Source organism: Pelodiscus sinensis, chromosome 1 (genome assembly GCF_052426305.1).
Source record: "Pelodiscus sinensis isolate ZL-2025 chromosome 1, ASM5242630v1, whole genome shotgun sequence".
Classification (NCBI taxonomy): Eukaryota; Metazoa; Chordata; order Testudines; family Trionychidae; genus Pelodiscus; species Pelodiscus sinensis.
Genome location: NC_143052.1, coordinates 24,394,283 through 24,415,718, shown reverse-complemented (window position 1 = coordinate 24,415,718; position 21,436 = coordinate 24,394,283). Strand labels below are relative to the sequence as shown.

At 40.2% G+C, this 21,436-nt stretch overlaps 1 protein-coding gene across 5 annotated transcripts in view; it reads left to right on the top strand.

Moving 5' to 3' along the window:
• Positions 1–21,436, top strand: part of PHTF2 (putative homeodomain transcription factor 2) — a 132,335-nt gene that overhangs the window by 75,506 nt on the left and 35,393 nt on the right. For 4 of the 5 annotated variants that reach the window (XM_006117154.5, XM_075926646.2, XM_075926619.2 and 1 more), the window contains exons 7-10: positions 129–293; positions 11,519–11,720; positions 13,283–13,441; positions 19,995–20,213. In XM_006117154.5, coding sequence (XP_006117216.2) covers positions 129–293; positions 11,519–11,720; positions 13,283–13,441; positions 19,995–20,213 — 745 coding nt within the window. The remainder of the gene's footprint in view (positions 1–128; positions 294–11,518; positions 11,721–13,282; positions 13,442–19,994; positions 20,214–21,436) is intronic. The other variant, XM_075926638.2, reaches the window with a different exon arrangement.

Sequence of the window (21,436 nt, the reverse complement as noted above, 5' to 3'; positions counted from 1 at the left end):
CATTACTAAATTAAAACACTTTCAAAAGTCTCTTGTTTTGCATGTTTACAAAAATTGTTGAACACATTATAGAACTAGTGGATTACATTTATAAAGATGCCTTCCAATTTTAATCTCTTCTGATGAAGGAAATTAAGGAAAGCAGCACATTTGGAAGTACATAGGGAAGGAGATGGCTCTAGTACCACAGATAACACACAGGAGGGAACAGTGCAGAGCTTCGGTACAAGCACCCCTTACAGTATTGGCGCTGTCTTCAGAGATATCTGGCATGCTGCTTTCTTTTTATCAGGGTTTGTATTTATTTAAGGCTATGTGTGTCTTAGATATGCAGTATCCCTTTTCCTAAAAAGTAAAATTTGATCAGTCTTTCTATCATTTTTTCCCCTATTTTTCTAACATACTCTGAATTGTTTGAGTGTGTGGACATTGTTTTCTTTTTGGCAAATTCTAATGAAATAACCCATGTGAAATACAGAATTACTGGCTTAATTCTGCAGATGTGTGACAATGTTTTAGGGAGAAGTGATAGGTACGCGTTACCAAAGATAACACACGTCAGTTTCTCTATTTTTAAATCCTGTCAGAGAATACCTTATTGATGGCTGTGCCTTATTACCATTGTGGCAAAATGTTAATGGAATACTGTGGCATGATCCAATTCAAATGTCTTCATTCTATACAAGCAAGACAATTAATAAACAAAAAAGACTCACATACTGATAATTTTTGATGTCCAGCAAGGACCATAGTACAATTACGGTAATGAACTTCAGCTTGCATATTTCTCCTTTTTAAAAATCAAGGCTTTATATGACTGGAGGAAAAGTATAGTTATTGTTCCCTTCAGTACCCTTTTCCTTTGCAAAAAGTATATCAATCCAAACTATGGTTTTCAGAAAATCTTATGAAAAAACACTTAATAGCTCTCTAGAATCAAAATCCTAGTGCACTGTGTATCTGCATTAAAAATTGGGAAGCATTTAGAAACAGGACAGATGCAATGCAAGTTGGTTTAAAATTGAGAAGAGGGATACTGCAATTTCCTACATGTATGTTTTATTGTACAAGCCTCATCTTAATATTAGTACACTAACATCTGTCATATTTGTGATTATGTGCTCTTAAATTCTGATAAGGTTTATTCTGTGTTCTAAAACTAATTACTGTGAGCATCATACTGAGCTGCAGGTTTTTAGATATTTTAAAGCACTGATAATTCTATCCCATTTTACTTTTCTATAAATGTAATTTCCAGTTAAGCAGGACTGTCTCTCATTTTAGAGCTTACTTACATAATGTAATCAAATCTCAGCATTATAAGCAAAGAACTTAAAATACCACACCCCTAAAAGGCTCCCCGACAGGGCAGTTGAGGAAATTCCAAACTCAAGTCTAACCTGTGTCTCCTGTGACACATGGCATAGCACTATTACCAGGTCATAAGAAAGACTCAAGTTGTTGTCTTTGTCTACACTATGAGCTAGAGGTACATGAGTCCCTTGGTTGTGGATCCATTAGTATGAGTATAAATAGCATAGCTGAAACAAACAGGACTGTGTAGCACTTTAAAGACTAACAAGATGGTTTAATAGGTGATGAGCTTTCGTGGGCCAGACCCACTTCCTCAGATCAAATAGTGGAAGAAAATTGTCACAACCATATATACCAAAGGATACAATTAACAAAAATGAACATACTGTATATGAAATCAGATTTGATTTGTCCTTTTCATATATGTTCATTTTTGTTAATTGTATCCTTTGGTATATATGGTTGTGACAATTTTCTTCCACTATTTGAACTGAGGAAGTGGGTCTGGCCCACGAAAGCTCATCACCTATTAAACCATCTTGTTAGTCTTTAAAGTGCTGATTTTTGTTTCAGCTGCACCAGACTAACATGGCTGCATTTCTACCACTAATAGCATAGCTGTGTTTGTAAGGACAGCAGTAGCAGAGGTATGGCTGACCTCTGCTGAGTGCATGCTCAATGGTTTCAGGTGTGTTTGTACTCAGTTTAGCTTAATTCACTAAGTGGAATAAACTAAGTCATATTGAGGTCACTTAAATGCTGAATAACCATGTCCACACAATATCAGTTACAATTTGTAGGACATTTAGTACTTTATTTCTTGTGCTGGATGAAGATCATCTATTAAATTTTGACCCAGTCTTGAATAACATTTTGGGGACAGAAACTAGGGATGTAAGCGAGTAGTTGACTACCCGATAAGGTGAGGCATATTGGGTAGTCAAGTGTGCTACTTGAATACTTGCTCCCTCCCCCCCCCCCCCGCCCCGCCCTTGCAGTCTCTGCAGCAGAGGGAGCAAGGAGGGGGAAGCAGAGCTGGTGTTGGGGGGAGCCAGCTTAAAAGCAGCCCCTGTCCACGATGGCCTGGACTAGCAATGGCTAGAGGCTGTTCTGGCAGCAGCCCCTGTCTGTTGGGGGTCCCAGCTCCCCACTGGGACCTGCCATCGACAGGGGCTGCTGGACCTGATGCAAGCTGAGACTGAGTGATCCTGACTCAATCCTAGCTTGTGCCGGAGCCAGGAGCTATGTGACTCTGCAGTTTAAATGTGTGTAAACTGTGACTGCAGTTTAAATGTAGCAGGAGCTGGGCAGCCTGCATGCCCAGCTTTTACTGCCTTTAAACTGTAGATCCGCAAGAGGCGTAGCTCTTAGATTTGGTGCAAGCTCAGCCTAGGGAAGACTTCCCTTATTGACTAATTGTGTAGTCAATTAAAATTTTATCGACTACACAATTAGTGGATTACCTACCTCTTAACATCCTTAAAGGAAACCCTGTACAAACTATAATTTATTATATTTTGATATGATCTAGAAATCGCAACCAGTTTGGGGCCCTGTTGAACAAGCTCTGTATACACATAATAAATAAGTTGGTATCACAACTGTATTTCGTATATCCATTCAATAAGTCATGAAATAGCAGAGTTTATATCTTGGCATTTTTTATCTCTGTGTGCTGTCTTCAAGAGTTGGATTTTGTTTTCGTATTCCATTACTACTTATTTCACTTAATACTTTTGATGCTCTCTTCCAGAAGACATTTAATGAGCTTTGTGTCTTTATTAATGTACTATACACAGAAAAAAAGCTCCAAAGAATTGAATTTCCTGAACATTATCTAATGCTTAATTATAACAAATTGTTTGTGGTAGACTTGATCAGAATTGAGCACTTAATTGTTTGGTATTATACGAGTTTTTACTGTGCATCTGATGAGATTTACATTTCTTTTCAAACATTGTAGTATATGAAGAAGAAAAGTTACCATAAATACTGTTTTAGTTCATTAAAATGAGCTTCTTCTAGCTCCCTCTTATTAAGACTATTTTGTCACTGTTGCTACTTTATTTTATTTATCCCCTAATTGTTGGAAATTGGGATATTGTGAAGCTCATTCTCTTGCAAACAAGACCAGCTAGCACCAGATAATTGATTATTCATAGGCTTAATTATCCATTTTCCATTAACATAAATCATAGGTTTCATATGCACCTTCCTTTCCATCTCCTTAGCCTACTCTTCATCTGTTAAGTAAATTATTTGAACACTGTAGAAATGCACTAAATCAAAATGTTAATTTATCTTTTTGGGGTAGTTTGACATGTTTTTCTAAAGTCTCAACAGTGTGTTCGACTGGACTTCATCAGGCTAATCTGTATTTAGAAACATTAAAATGAATCTAAAATAAATGAAGCTAAAGGATTGGCAATATGAAAAAAGCAGAATTCCTACAAGTGTGTCTTCACGTTTTTAAAGGTGTGGACAATTTTGCCATCAGTTTTTTTTTCTTTAAACTTTTAGTAAGGTTATCTTTTAGAAGTATTCATATATTCTACTTCAGAAGCAATAATTTTCACATACCTGTTCTCCCATATTACCTAGTAGTAACCATGAATATCAGCTTTATGGTTCTGTCAGACAGTAAGTAGGCAGCAAGTTCTGTCATTCACCTGAATAATTTTAATTTTCAGTTCTTTTTCATTTGTCTGCTTTATATTAGACCACATACCCATGCAGTCCTTCTCGTATTTCCTTAAGAAAAAAAAAAGTGAAGGCAACACAAATAAAGACCCTGCTTTGTCCACCCCCAGTCCCACAAATTATTCCAGCTTTGTCTTTGTTTGTCCAGTTCGTCACAGCCGTCTCTATTCTGTCCTCTACACATCACACTATATATGGAATACCTTTCTATGAGCTTTTGTGGAAGTGATTTCCCTTTATTTAAATCCATCCTGTGAGATCAATTCATAGACAACACAACAAAATGGCTAGCTAACTCAGTTGCATAGCTGTTTAATTTATCTCATGAATAAAATTGTTCCTCAAATGTGAAGAGAGGGACATAAAAACACTGGAGTTAAAATTGGGAATTAATGAAGGAGAAATAAAGTCCAAAGGTAATTATGATTTAGGGTAATTTAGTATTTTTTACTAAAATAAAATATATCCTTCCCCTTAAAACAAAAATGTGTATCAATACCCCATTATTTTGTGTACGTATTTCTTCGCTTTTCCCCCCTCTCTTCATCGCCGGTGTCTTTTTAGATTGTACATCTGTTGGAGTAGGGACTTTGTTCATCTGTAGTGAGGACTAAAATAGGCAATCCCCAGATTATAATCTGTGCTGATTATATTGTGTGTGTGTGTGGGGGGGGGGGGGGGGGGTTAGACCATGCAGAAACAGAATAGACCTTCAAAACTCATCAAAATATTACAGCATGATTCCTCTTCTAGTGCTGGGGGGAACTTCTGGGGAATATCCCTTGAGGAAAAATCTCCTGTGGGGAAAAAACTCTTCTGCGGAATGCCTTTCTTGAAAAAACCCTGCAGAGCAAACTCTGCTTGAGCTCCTAAACTGAAGTCTTATAATTGCAAGCAGAGCCCCAAACAGACACACATGAACTAAATCTTTCTATTTCTCCATCCCAGTTAGACTCTGATAGATCCCTAGATAAAATTTACTTACTTACTACTCTAATTCATTTGGTCATAAGTCTCTATTCTGCTCAGCCCCTAAAATGCTAGGGATACTTCTGCACTGCAAAGAAGAGGAAAGGTCTTGGAGACAATGAAGGCATGAAAAATTATAAAGAAGAGCATGATATTCCCCGGTCACAGCTATATCTCTTGCTATAGCTGTGCAAGTTCCATAGATAACATTTTTTCATGGAGTTCTGAGAGGCTATTCAGGAATATAATTAGGGGCCTAGTGTTTTTGGTGATCCTGACACCTACTGTTCTTTCCAGTTCTCTGTGTAGCATTGATTACCCATAAAATTCTTGGGCAACTGAATGGAAAGATTAAATTTAGTGTTCTACTTTGCAGGTTGCACTGGCAGGTTTTCCTGCTTTTCCACCAACCATATTCTGTCTTCCTCCCCTAGGTGAAGTATGAAGTCCTTGGGCACATTGTCCAGTTCTGTCTAAGTTGCTTTGTCTTTTTCAGGAATCCTTTAATGGCAATAAATAACTACTAGATTCTTGGGTCTGTTTAAATTGTGTTGCTGGCATGTTTGGATGAGGAGCTGCCATACTGATGTAGGAGGTAGGACTAAAAGTCTGAGTATCTTGAGGCAGTTAAAACTCTTTGCGGGAGGAACATTTGAACAAAATTACTTTTAAGAGCATTTTGAGCTGTAAAAGGTGTTTGTTGCTTCAGCCATTCCTGTTCTACGTGTAGTTAGTTCTTCATCCACAGTTCTCTTTTTTAGCTTTGCCTATTGCTCCAGCCCCCAGATCGCCAAAGCAATATTATTAAAAGTTTAGCTAACTCAGGCCCTTGGATCAGCCTTTCCTATTGAGGGCAATCTTCATTGCTTTGCAGATTCTTGTCAAGTAATTTTGTTAGAAGGTAGTTAGTGTGAGAGTTACAGAGACCTGGGATTATTTTTCTCTATGGCCTGACCTGTAATTCCAGTGACATTGCCCTATTTTGGTGCAGAAAACAAAGATCTCCATCAACAGGTCGCTTGTTTAATTCCCCTTCAGTCTTCCCCCCTCAGTGCACACAAGGGTAGGAGATTGTACTAGTTATACATATCCGTTTATAAACAGCTGAAGGCTTTAATCTGATCCTTCACTTTCTTGACCCTCAGATATTTCAGAAGATCTAAAACACTTATAGAAACATTCACGTGTCTCATTCTGCTCTGTTGCATGATTTTAATCATTTGGTCAGCCTGAAAGACGGATGTTCATTTTTCAAATTATGTTCTTTTTTTTTTTTTTTCCCCCCATTTATCTTCTACCCAAGGGGTGGGGAACCTTTGGGTCAGGGGCTGCTGAACAATCAGTCAGGAGTGAGGAAGCAGGGGTTGGAGTGCCAGCGTGACTCCCCAGTGCTGGGTGGAGGGAGAATCCCTGAGCCCTGGGGACCAGATCCAGGTAAGCTGGGGACTACATCTAGCCCCTGGGCCTTACGTTCCCCACCCCTGATTTACCCTGTCTTTATCATAGCCAGTTGGCACCAGGAGAGTGCCTTGTATGTGTCCACCCAGATAACATCTTGTTTTAGGCACTTTCAGCCTCTGTCCTCGTCCATTCCATGGACACAGACAAAAATATTGTGCGTCATAGGTGTCTATCAAACTAGTAGAAGTCCCTCTTGTCCCCCTTCCAGGAACTTGTTTGTTTGGGCAACAGATAACACTGCTCTACAGCCAAAATGCTTCTGAAATAAATGTAGTCAAACTTTACTAATTCTGGGTCACTGAGAACGAAAATGATGCTTAAAATTGTTGATTGGCTCTAGTTTTCAAGATATGATATTGGGTCAGTATATACGACCCTTGACTTGCGAATGGCGGAGGATAAGAGTTATAAAGGGAAGGGATCTCAATTTAAACCAGAAATTACTAAAATACATCTTTGACTGGATCTATGAATAAATCTATGACTGGGTTTGGATAGTACTTGCTTTTTAGGCAAAACAATGAATGATGCACTCTGAAGCTAGTATTGCGTCATACATGATATGAATTGCATCATGTTATTCCTAGAAGTCATGGATGATGCAATCATAACAAAGCTTACATCACTCTGCTGAACAAATTGCCCTGTATCAGCTCTAGAAATCATACAGTGTCGTGCTCTCTTATTTGTCAGTGTTTGATTTTTACAAAGGGACACATTTCTGTTTAGCCAAAATGAGCAGAGATGCCTCGTACTTGTGTGAACAGTGCAGATAACTTCTGCTATGTTTGTGGTGAAGTGACTTTTGCATCACAAAAGCGCAGTATAACCACTATGGTTAAGAAAGCCTATCACCTTTATTTTGGCTGCAAAATTGGAGAGCAGGACAAGAGATGGGCCCCACACATTTGCTGCAACACTTATGCAACAAATCTTCGCCAGTGGTTGAACAGGAAAAGGAAACCTATGCCTTTTGCAGTGCCAATGATTTGGAGAGAGCCAACAGATCATACCAGCAATTGTTACTTCTGCATGGTCCCTCCAGTTGGGAAAGGTGTGTCAAAGAAGAAAAAGTAGACTGTGCATTATCCAAACATTCCATCAGCTATACGCCCAATACCCCACGGAGAAGGACTGCTAGTTCCTGATGCACCAGAATCATTCTTACTTGAGTCAGACGAGAACGAGGATGAAACTTCTGGTCCTGAACCATCAATGTCACAGGACCCACATTTTCTCCCATCCTCCTCCTCTGAACCACACCTCATAACACAAGGCGAACTGAATGACCTTGTCAGGGATTTGGAACTACCCAAGAGTAAGGCAGAGCTGTTGGGCTCCAGACTACAGCAGTGGAATCTCATGGCAGGTGTTGTTAGGGTTTCCATGTTCCGTGACCATCAAAAGGATCTTGTCCCATTCTTCTTCATGGACGGTGATCTTGTAGCCTGCAACATCAATGGTGTGATGGCAGCCCTCAATATCGTTCACGATCCAGATGAGTGGAGACTGTTCATTGATTCATCGAAGACTAGTCTTAAAGCTGTTTTGCTGCATAATGGCAATGTTTTGCTATCAATTCCAGTTGGTCATGCAGTCCATATGAAGGAAACCTATGACAGCATGAAACAACTTTTGAGGTGCATAAACTATGACCAACATCAGTGGCAGCTTTGTGGCGATTTGAAGGTTGTTGCACTCTTGCTTGGTCTGCAGACTGGATACACAAAGTACTGCTGTTTTCTCTGCAAATGGGATAGTCATGCAAGAGATTCCCACTACATCAAGATAGATTGGCCACTCCGACAGTCATTGGAGCCTGGGAGAAAAAGTGTTCAGCATCCACCACTTGTTGAATCAAGGAAGATTTTGTTGCCACCCTTACACATCAAGCTGGGTCTGATGAAGAACTTTGTCAAGGCCATGGACAAAACTCAAGCAGCTTTCAAGTACCTCTGTGGAAAATTTCCAAGGTTAAGTGAAGCTAAGATAAAGGAAGGTGTCTTTGTTGGTCCTCAGATTCGTGAACTTCTTCGAGATGATGCATTTGACCATGCACTGCGTGGCAAGGAAAAGATGGCATGGAAAGCCTTCCAGTTAGTGGCAATAAATTTTCTCGGAAACAACAAGGCAGACAACTACAGGTTGTTAGTGGGAAAACTTCCTCAAGGCATACAAAAGCCTTGGTTGCAACATGTCACTAAAGATACATTTTTTGCACTCTCTTCTAGATTTTTTTTCTACCGAACTGCGGAGCAGTGAGCGATGATCACGGAGAGCGATTTCACCAGGATATTGCAACAATGGAGAAACGCTATCAGGGCAAATGGAGCCCATCAATGCTTGCAGACTATTGCTGGACAGTGACAAGAGATGCTCCATTTAATGAATACAAGAGACAAGCCAAGAAGCGCTGAGTAGACACTGAATAGGACTAAACTATGTACATAATAGTTTTTTGCCTTTTGTTTCATCATACATTTTATTTATATAACCCTTTTGCTGATTTTGAAAGTGTTACATAAACAGGACAGGTGAAATATTATCATGTAAAGCAACCATAAACACATGAAAAGACCTAGGTTTACAATTTATGATTAAAACTCTACTATCTATACAATATACATAGATGTAAAATGTAAAAACTTAAATATCTTTTAAGTGTAAACAGTAGCCAATCAGTTGTTTTGATTGTCATATTTGAATTCAGCATATCAAAATACATAATAAATAGCATATTTTATCTCTGAAGCAGATGACGTCTAAAAAATTGTAGACTAGTGTAATCTCAATTAGTTCTTCAGAGAATAGATGAGGGTGGCCAATCCACTTAACAAAGAGAGCCGAAACAGTGGCAGGGGGAAAAAAATGTGAAGAGCTGCACCAGAATTGTCAAGTGCGCAAAAAAAAAAAAGAGGCTGCCCCTTTAAGAAATAAGCGTAGGCTTTTTGCCCATATCAGGCTTCTGTTGACAGCTGCCATTTTGAATTGCCACCCCCAGTAAGCACGGGGGTGGAGGCTGTTGGGGGGTGAGGGGCACAGAAGCGGCTCCATGAGCCACACTTTCGGGGGAGAAGAGCCGCATGCAGCTTGCGAGATGCGGGTTGGCCATCCCGGGATAGATTGTCTCCAGTGGCCTTTACCAAAGACTGGAACAACTATTTGATTGACTGGTATGTCACTAGCAAAGTGGCAAAGTTCATTCAACACTTATCTAGGAATTTGAACCTGAGTTCTTAGATGAATGTGTACCGTTCAGCTTAGAGCTTGGAAATAGGTGTCTGCAAATTTGGAGGAGGTGGACACACTGGGAAAGTACAACATCCCTTGATCTGGAGAAAGTAAAATTAGAATAGAGAAATAAGGGAACTCAGCTCTCCCAATTTATAAGACAAAGTTACTGCATTCATCCCATTCTCCTAGTCCCCATGTTTATAATAAGTCACACAAAATGGATTATCATCATCATCATCATCATTCTAGGTAACCTGATGATCTTGGTTTCTCATGTGTAACCATCTCCTGGCAATTGAATATACTTCCCAAAGAAAATCTTTTAACTTTATGCCTTCATTCAGTTCATCTGTCCAGAATACATTTCTGATGGCATGGAAATTGAAAGACTGTAGAATTTAGAGGGGTGCCACCTTGTCCTGTTACAAGATCTCCATTGCTTATTACATAAAGATTTTGATCTAACAGTGCCACTTGTGCCTATAAGCCATATGTACAGCACGTCAGCCTTAATGGCTTGTAGATCTGAGCCACCTGTCTCATCAGTTGGTAAATTAGCCACTGCTCTTTCACTCTCACCAGTTGGAAATGTCACCATGGATATCAAGTTATAATTTGGAAGTAACAAGTGGAAACTCCACTATACTAAGAATTTCTTGGAATTTCCGCTTGTTACTATGTCTGCTTCTTACTCTGAGATGTTGGAGTGCACGATAGGAACAGAAGAACACGTGACAGAGAAGTTCATTCTAGTTTGTAGAACTAATATTATTCTAATTCCCAGTCTCTCTCTTCCTGTCCTAAATCCTCCCTGCCTTCACTTACAGCATGTTATTTGATATAGGCTATATATATATTTGCTCTACTATTTTGTGCTTCTGAAGGGGAAGACTTAGCCAAGGAGCTTTAACACTAAGGGTACGTCTAGACTACAGGCCTCTGTCGCCAGAGGCATGTAGATTAGGCTACCAGGCATAGTAAAATGAAGCAGCGATTTAAATAATTGCCGCTTCATTTAAATTTACATGACTGCCGCGCTGAGCCGACAAACAGCTGATCAGCTGTTTGTCGGCTCAGCGCGGCAGTCATGTAAATTTAAATGAAGCGGCAATTATTTAAATCGCTGCTTCATTTTACTATGCCTGGTAGCCTAATCTACATGCCTCTGGCGACAGAGGCCTGTAGTCTAGACGTACCCTAATAGTCATTTATACTATAGGCAGGTAATATGGGAGACTGCAACAATCTGGATTGCTCATCTGGAAATGTCCTAATTAGCATAAACTTTTAGAGTGCTGATGAAGTAAAGAGAACTTTGGTCAAAAAGTTAAACTTTTGGATAGCAGCTTTAATTTTACATCATTGTATTATTCATTCATGCTCCTTGCATGGATGTGCAAGGAATATGAACATTTAGGTTAAATTAGTACAATTTAAAAATTCCTGAGAATAAAGAACTATTTGGGCATACATCTGCATTTCTGTTAACATAAGAACATACAGTTAGCTTTGTCATATTGCTGTTATAAATCCTTTTTTGGTAAAAATATAGGTTTTATTGGGTTTTGTCTCATTTCAGTAGCATAATATATAATCTTACCTTCGTGTGCTGGATGTGTAATTTGGTATTCTATATTCGTACAGTTGTAACAGATAAGCTTTAGATGGCGAAAAGTAGCACAGATATTACTGAATTTGATTCTTGATTTAGATTACTAGTTTTCATCTCAATAGTGAAGTCAAATAAATAGTTCAGGGAGAAGGGTAAGAGAACATAGACAATACCAATCATATAGTAATTTTATGTGCAAGTTTGTTTTTTGTTTTGTTTTAAATGTAGATCAAAGAAAGCAAAGAATTCAATAGATAAATCAACAGAGACTGATAATGGCTATGTCTCCCTTGATGGGAAAAAGACAGGCAAAAGCAGTGAAGATGGAGTACAGACCCATGAGCTCCACTGTGAAGTGATTAGGTCAGAAGAGGGAGGTTGGAACGCTGGTACTCTAAGAAACACTTACAACAATCATAATCATCACAAAGTAAGCCTAGTTCATTGTTTCTAGAAACAGATTTACATAACTAACAGTAATGTATTGAGTTACATGCACATTTTATTTCTGTGACAATTTGGAAAGTTCATATTTAGATCATGACCCTGCTTTTATTAAATAAAAAGTTTAAAATATAACTTTTGTTGGGATACTAAGGGCCTAAGTGCAAGATCTAGTTCTGGATTTCTCACTCTTAAATTTTTCCTTATGTTTTCTCTTTGCTTCTCTATCAATATTTTCTTCCTTCACACGTGTGAAAAATGTTAGAGCAGTATTTTAATAAAAAAAAGTAAAATAAAATTTTCAGTTTACAAAATGTACTACAAACAACTGAATTTTGACTTGAAACTTTTTGTAGTTATGTCTGGAGTCATTCTTCCTTTGGACATGACATACCATATTGTACAACTTAGGTTATCCCAAAGGCAAAATATTATTTTTGAGAAAATATTTTATTACATCTAAATTGTTGTAATTCATGTGAGTTTTACTTCATAAATATTTTGCCATAGACGCAGAACTGGTCACCTAGGATTGGGCAGCTGCATATCTTCGGTTCAACTCCTGTCACCAGAACTTCATTTAACTGACTTTTAGAGTCTCTGCTTTTTTCAACTTGACTCATCATCATGTGTCCTTGTATTTCTTATTTGTTTTGTCCTTCATGAGAAGACTTTGTTTCTACCTCACCTGCCTCTGTTAGATTTTTTCCTCTGATGTGGGCCAATCTCTCTGCTACTATTAGACAAATTTCACATTAATGGTGACTTTGAAAATTCAAACAGCCCCCTATATCATCAAAAGATTTCTCTGCCAATCCTTCTTGTTTATAGTTTCTCTTTTCCCTTCTCCTGTGCATAAGTACTGAGATCTGCAAGTGATTTGTTTCCTTCGTTATGGAAGGAAAAAGACTTTCTGGAAGGCAGAACACAGAGGTGATTGGAGAGAAGAAAGGTAGGCTTCAGAGAGCAGGGCATAATGAGGAGGAAGCATGTGTTGTTCAACAGAGAGCTTGGCTGGCTAGATGTGATAGCTCTCAGTTGTCCTATTTCATCTTACTTCATTCTCCCCAAAACAATTCTTGCATTATTCATTCTTGGTACATAAAGATTTGGAAGTGTATCATTTAAGGAAAGTAATGGAAAGAAAATGAAGAGCAGCTTTTTATTCTATCTCTTAGAAGGGGTGTTTGTTTGGGTGGGGAGGGAAGATCTTTTAAAATTTAGAATAAATTACAAAAAAAAGTTTTGTCCAGGTAAAATAATTTCTAATGAAATATAAACATGTGTGGCATTTCCCATTAGGCCTGCTAACATTAGCAAAAAAGAAAAAATATGTTATCTTTGGTAGTATATCTCTTCCTGTGCCTTTTTCTTGTAGTCTAAAAGAGGGAAAACTGTTTCCTGTGGTCTACTCAGCAAAAAGGGATTATTAAATATTTAATTAAAATTATTCATGAAATAAACTTAATTGCAGTACTTAAGATGAATTAAAAGACCATTATGAAACAACACTGTGATTTACTAATAGCAAATTGTTAATTGGTCTAGGATACACAAAGGACAGTAACAAATATATCTGATGAAGTTTCAAGTGAGGAGGGAGCTGAATCTGGATATCTCTTACGCCGTAATGTAGAACGTGCTTCTAGTGACTGTGCTCTTCGAAACAGAAAGTCGCACCATTATAAGAAACACTACGCTGTGGAGGTATGTTCTTTTCCTACAAGTCCTTTTCGTAACTGAAATTTGCCAGTGTTTCATTGATCTTCTGAATGCATTATGGATCACTGGAATTTAGTGATCTTCTGTTAACAGGCAGTTGTCATTAATAATTCATTCTGCTCATTAAAATAATCTTGTGAAATAATTAACCCTCTTTTTCTCAGCCATGTTAGTCTGTAACTGCAAAAACAATTAGGAGTCCCGTGGCACCTTAAAGACTAACAGATTTATTTGGGCATAAACGTCCATGCATAAAAACTACTTTGTCAGATGTCTTTCTTTGATGATTGTGATTAGGTGTCCAGTTTATACAAAAGTCAGTTTAAAATTTACCATATTTTTCACTTATTGGGAGAAAAGGTCCCACAATCCATATCTATGCTATTCTAAAAGGGGAGGAATCCGTCATGCGGTCTGTCACAGAGAATATTTGAGAAGACTTGAGAAGTTTTTAGGTGAAGGCAGGCCCCCAGTCCCACCCTCACCACGGGGAAGGAAACCAGCATGCTGAGCCTGCACATGCCTCAGCACCCCCCGGAGGGAAGAGGTCACGCAGCCCCAAGCCCTCTCTTCCCCCCCCCCCCCCCAGGCCCCTGAGAACAGCAGGAAGGGAAGAGATCGCATGGCCCGAGCCTCCCTACACCTACTCCCCCTGAGCCTCCCCAAACCCAGGAGCAGCGGGGAGGGAGGAGGCCACATGGGTCCAGCCTCCCTGGCCCTGGAGCAGTAGGAAGGGAAGCAGCCACATGGTCTGAGCTGGCCCAAGCCTCCCTGCCCCTGGGAACAGCGGGGAGGGAAGAGGCCATGTGTACATCTACCATTGCAACGGGATGGGAAATGCTAGTATGGATAATTGGTCTGTTGCTATGCTCTAATACCCCATAATATACCTCTTATATCAAAGTTTTTCTGCTTCCTGTTTTGCCTTCTAAAAGCAGCCCCATTATGTAGCAAATACCTTTGGAGATGCAGTCATCAGAGGTCAGCTCTACACTAAAAGGGAAGGTTGAATCAAGATTAATTATGTAGCCAGAGTCGATGTACCTTGATTTAAGTTTCCCCACTGTCCCTACAGTGGGAGGCCAACAGGAGCAAATGCTCCCAAGAGAAAGAGTACCAGTCGCTAATGGGTGCACCCTCTGAGTTCGCTTTAGCAAGTCTTAACTAGACCCATTAAATCGAACTCCAGAAGATCCATCATGGCAGCATCTATCTTCCACATAGTGTAGAGATGGCATAAAAAAATAGTGGTTTCCTCTTATGTTTGAAAAAAACCCTTTTTTGATGGAGATTTGGCAGATTGTTTCCCAGTCATTTGTTTTCGCTTTTAGTCATTATTGGGTTGATGCGAGTGCTTTCCACATGCCATAGTTCAGGCTGCACCTTGTCATAGCTCCTTCCCCACTCTGGCATGATAAATGCAGAAGTGGGGGCCAGCAAGTGTACCCCAAAGCCTTATCTACCAGGCTTTGGTATAAAACTTCCCCCAAGATCTTAAAAACCCTAGATCTTGGGAATAAAACTTCCGCTGCCACCACCCAAATGTTGCTAAAGAAACGAGGGGAAAGATCATTTGGGAAATCTTCCCCCTAAAACAAAAATCAGGGCACACCATTAACCACTGCCAGGTTAATAAAAGAAAAGAAAGAACTTTTATTATTACAACAATATTCTGGTTGCAAGTATAATGACTAGAGAGGAAGGTAACAAAATATACTCATGGAGAAACTCCATGGGCCTAGAACTTAGTTACAAAGAAAAGCCAAAACATCTTTTAGGCAGTGCCAGATCTCAGATCCCATACCCAATCCATAACACAATAAAACCTAATGAAACTACCTAAACTTTACCCTACTTACAGAAAATGAAGAATGGTGTCTTGGAGAGAGAGAGAGACATGCTTGTCCCTCTCTGTAGCTGCAGAGAACTCTCTCAGAGAGACAAAAGGACAAAGAAAAGAAAAAAAACCCAAATTCCTTTGTCCCAGTTTGAAAAGTCCCACCTACTTTCCTATTGGTCACTCCACCTGGCTAGGTGTAGTTAACCCCTTAATCCCCAGGCTGCTGGCTAACCCTCATAATCATGACAACCTTCTTTTACCATAATCTCCAATAAATCTGTTGGCCCATTTGAGGGTGACTTTGAGCGTACAAGAGAATTTGATTCTACATCTAAGCTCCATTGTGAGAGGATCCACCAATGTGGATGATCTCCTAAATATGGGTATGTGGGTATGTAACATTCTCCTTCAACAAATGTCTCTGTGGGTGCTCCACTCAGGTCAAAATGCATCCCAGCGCCTTTCATCAGAGATTTATCAGCAGTACCCATACCTCCCAGGCTGTACATGCACTTTGCCTGTATAACTAGCACGTGCACGGGCTGGGAGCCTCAATTCCTTCTCTACTGTCCCAGGCCAGAGACGGAGTACAGCTGTCATGCTGTTCACCTCAGCAACATAGTTACTTAGTTTATACATAGTTACATAACAGTATTTTTCTTCTTCCTTTAAAAAACAAACAAAAAAACCACTCATTTGTTTCAACATGCCAGGCTCTCCCGGTTTCAAGAGGTGTTCCTCTTCTAAAGAGGCCATCTCTGTATCTCATGGTCACTCTCAGTGCATTAGGTATTTGAGGGAGACTCTCCTGTCCCCCCCAAAATGTGCTCACTATATCAAAAATTAAAAACATGGACTCGAACAGGAAGCTGCATCTGAAGCTCTCACTGCTCTAGCGACGAGGAGTCCCGTGGCACCTTATAGACTAACTGAAGTGTAGGAGCATAAGCTTTCGAGGGCAAAGACCCACTTCGACAGATGCATCTGACGAAGTGGGTCTTTGCCCACGAAAGCTTATGCTCCTACACTTCAGTTAGTCTATAAGGTGCCACAGGACTCCTCGTCGCTTTTGCAGATTCAGACCAACACGGCTATCCCTCTGATACTTCACTGCTCTAGGACTCCCTCAGACTTGCATCCGATCCTCTGCAGACTCTTAACAAAAACTCTCAACGTTTAGGAAAAAATCTGCAGAGCAAAGAAACACAGACTTTCAGTTTCATCCGTGTCAGCCACTTTTAACTGCGCAGGCACCTCAGGTACCATCAGTTGGCAACTGCTTCTCAAGGTGCTGAGGCAAAGGGCTTTCAGCTGGCCGCTTCTCAGTATGCACCTATGGTCCCCTCAGTGACCCCAGTGCCAGCCTCAGGCTCACAGCAGCCTATTCAAATACCAAAGCAGCACTTGCCTTTGATCCTGACATTCCATTTCAGCCTTGGATGTTTCCTCAACAATGCAGCAACAAACAGCTGTGACTCATAGGGCACCAACACTCTCCTCAGCTTTCACTGTTGCCAGCTCACTTCAGCACAACACTGTAGTCCCACTCTGCTCCAGAACATATACTGTAGTTTGGCTCTGCTCAGCACCAGTTCCACAGTGCAGCTGATCTCATGCTCTTCCCATCTCTAGGATCTCCTCTCCAGAGCTACAAGCACAATATAGTCAGTCCCCCACGACTGACTATAAGATGACTTGGAGAACAAAGACCTTTCTCCACCCTATAGGTATAGGGACCCATGCAGGCAAAGTACACCTGCCACACAATACCTTTGGAATATCCACCCCTGGATGGCACCACCTATGCCATTCCCTGGCTACCTGCCATACTGGAGTAACAGAGAACACTACAGAGTGCGACACACTAACCATTCTGGTACATGGAGGCAAGTCCACAACCCTCCTCCACCAACCCTTCAAGTGGAGGTAGACTCTAGTACTGAATCTATACTGGACATACAAACAAATCGCAGAGGATGATTTACCTATGGTCACTGGGGCACCCCCTTCACCTCAACAAGCTGAATTGCCCATCATATCTACATCTACAGATGGACTCTTCCAATTTCAGGATCTCTTTAAGAGGGCGGTGGACAAACTCAGTATTGCTTAGGAAGAAGTCTAGGATAACCAACATGAGCTACGGACATATTGCAAGTACACTACTACGTCCAAAATAGTACACCTCATTAATGTAGCCACCCTACAGCCTGCACAAACTATATCACAGAGCCTTGCCTTCCTCACACCCACAAGCAAGTGCATGGACCAGAAGTACTTCGTGTCCTCTAAGAATACTGAATTCCTCTACACACACCCTTCTCCCTACTCATTAGGAAACAGCTAATGAAAAGAACAAGCAACAGCAACAGTTCAAGACCTTTTCATCTGATAAAGATAATTTTAAAAATGGAAGCATTTGGACGTAAAATATATTCTTCCTCCACCTTGTAATTCTAGGTGGCCAGTTATGCGGCTGAGTTAGCAAAATACCACAGAAACTCCTCCAAAATACAAACTTTTATTGATGACATGCCTCAGAGAAGAAACCTCAATTGAAGGCCCTGGTTTCTGAAGGTCAGTTAATATCCCACACAGTGCTCCAAGCTGCACTAGATGAATCTGGCATCTGTGTCCACATCATAGCCATAGCGGTCATCTTGTGTCATGTGTCCTGGCTTGCATCTTCCTCCTTCCCAACGGAAAACCACACTGCAAATAGAGGATCTTCAATTTAATGGGCATAAACTCTTTGCTGCCAACACCAATGAGGTCCTGTACTCCATGAAGGACTCTTGAGCAACCCTGAGATCCTTGGGCATATAAACACCTATGTGAAAGAAGAAAAATATAGGTATCAACCAAACCAATGACAGTGATACCTCTATTACTCGTACCAAGCGCAGCAAAGACAATATGATACTCATTACCAACAATGCTAGAGACCCAGAGCCCAAAGACATTGCCCTCCAGCTCTTGGGGTGACCCAACCTGCAGCCTCCAGTAAGCAAATTTGAGGCATTGTTCGAGAGCAATGAGGCCACAGTGCTTACAGTGACTAACCAATCCTTCATCTTCTGTTTATGACCATTCTTCCACAAGCTATCACTTCAGACTGTTGGGTCCTGGAGATCTTTCAATCTGGATACACCATTTTCATTCACATTCCTTCCCCCAAACCACCACTTCTTCCTGACCTTCTTCAGGGACCCTTCTCACATGTTATTACTCTGTTCAGAGGTGCAATGCCTTATCCACCTAAGAGCTGTAGAGCCAGTGCCTATTCAGCACAGGGAGGAAGGGTTTTATTCATGTTATTTCTTGACAGAAAAGAAAAATGGGGGATGGCGACCCATTTTAGACCTCCATATTGAACAAATATCAATAAAAACAAAAATTCAGGATGGTCACTCTTTCCACAGTAATCCCAGCACTGGCTCAAGGAGATTGTTTTTCAGCTGTTGACCTCCAAGATGCATATTTTCATGTTACTGTCTGCCCAGCACATAGGCAGTTCCTCAGATTTACATTTGAATGACCATTATCAATACACTCTATTTCCCTTTGGTATCTCCACAGTGCCATGAGTGTTTTCAAAGCTACTGGCAGTGGTAACCTGATAATCTTCCCATAAGCTGGCTGATTGTCTGCTGAAGTCTCCAACCCATTCTCATGCTCTTCATGCAACATCAATGACAATACAGTATTTCCAAAAGTTGGGCATACAAAGAAACAGAGACAAGTCAGTGTTAACACCTACCCCACAAATCCACTTTAGGCACCTTTCTCGACTCCACTGCTGGTCGAGCCTCACTGCCACAGGAAAGATTCAGAGCAATCTTCAATCTCAGACACTCCATTCACATCCGCCCATAGGACACAGGTAGTGACTGCTTCCAGCTACTGGGGCACATGGCAGCCTCTACCTTTGGTGTCACCAATGCCCGCCTGCACATGAGAGGCCTTTAAATCTGGCCATCTTCAGTATACAAACCAAAATGGTGCATACTTCTAAAGTACCTCACAATGCCTTCTACAAAGACACACTACTGTGGTGGACCATCCCACTACACATATGCAAAGGGGTTCCCGTCCCCCCTCGCCCCTCTCTCCCATCACCATCACAACTAATGCATCCTGTCACAGAATATGGAGCACACATAGGACAAATCACTATGCAGGGACTATGGTCCACTTCCAAAACCACTTTCCACATCAACCTCCTTGAGCTCAGAGTTATACGCTACACCAGCCTCCACTGAGTCATAAACATATAAGAATGGGATTTTAAGTAGCACCTGAATTAATTCCAGTGAAAAAAGAACTGATTTGGCTTTTCAGCTTTTCTTTTTTCTGTTAAAATAGTGTGGTGTTAATTCTACACTGTGTTAATTCTATGTACATGACCCACACCTCAAATTATTTTTCACATCTAGAACACTTATGTGGAAGAGGTTGTACTGGAATATTTGCACTGCAGTGTGTAATAATTATTTGTAGTCTACAATGAAACAGTGACATTTGAACAAATTAATTTTAGTTCTTCTTAATGATTCTTATACTGTTTATTCTTATTTCCAGTGAAACTGGACAATAATCTTGGTTTAAAAATGAGTGTGTGTTTAATTTGGTAATTGGCATTTGAAATAGGGTGGACTATGCAAACTGGATTAATGCCAGTGTATATCTTAATTGCAGGATCCCCCTAAATCAGGGACTAGTTGCAGTTCTCGGTGTTCAAGTTCCAGACAGGATTCTGAGAGCACAAGGCCAGAATCGGAAACTGAAGATGTGCTGTGGGAAGACCTGTTGCACTGTGCAGAGTGCCGCTCTTCCTGCACCAGTGAGACAGATGTTGAAAACCCTCAAGTTAATCCATGTGTGAAAAAAGAATACAGAGATGACCCATTTCATCAGGTTGGTGTCCTTTAAGATTTTTGTTATCTAATGGAGTACTTGCTATCTGTAGTCCTAACAGCTTTATAAAGTGTTCAGGAATTAGAAGAGGGGGAGAGACACTTACATTATATGAAAAAAACCAGAAATTAAATGATGGATTAGTTGCAAAGATCTGATTTAAATCCTATAAACTATGGAAAATAGTATAATGGAAGATGTAGTCCAGCTAGGGAGCCTAGCCCATACGGGAAATATGGAGATCGTGAAGCACCAAAACTACAACTCTCGTAAGGTACCGCAGTATGCTGCAGTTCTAGTGAGCATAATTCAGTGCTCAACTAAGAGGGAAATCAATCATTTACATTCAGAATGTCAAAACACTTCCTAATTACATTTTTTGGAGCATTTTGTTCTAAAAAATTTCAGTATTTAAACTTTTTCATTGTGACTCAGGACAAAAACATATGTTGAAGTATCAGAATTTCTTTGGGATGGAATTCCAGTTTTTAATAATCTGTGCTGGGATTGTTTCTAAAGAAGGGAAGGGTTTCAGATGTTTGGCTTCAATATAATTGCCAAACATCTTTTTTTTTCTACTGTAGAAAAACCAATCCCTTGTGACATATCTTCTGGTTTATGTACTCAGTATTGTGTGTGTGTGTGCCTTTCATTTGTGTGAATCTTCTTCCATTGGTTATGTGTAAGATAGAAATATAACTATAAAAAATGTAAATACTGCTATACTATTCCTAAGCAATAATCATTCACTCATTTTTGAAAGTTGTGAACATTCACATGTCATTTAATCCTTCCTTGAACTATAGTAGAACACCAATAATATCTGTTTTAACACTTAATTTTGTGCCATGCTGTTTAGGAAAATCCTTCCAAGTGTCAAATAAGTGTACTACAGGCCTTAGAGTGCATATGATACCTTTAATCAAATTGCATACTTTTGTAATTTGATTAACTTCTTCTTTGAGTGGTCCCCATGGGTGCTTCACTCTGAGTGCTGGTGTGTCCTAGCGCTGGCGACCGGCGACTTTTTCTAGCAGTTTCTGCCACGCCACGCAGGTGCCATAGCGCCCTCTAGTGCTGTTGGAATTCTTGGGCGCGTGCATGGTGTGGCTCCTCAGTTCCTTCTCTACCGTCCTCAGCAGTAGACGGAGCCAACTGTTCTCCTTATTCCTGTTGAAAAAATAGTTCCTCATAATCCAAGTTTTTTAGCCCTCTTCTCTTCC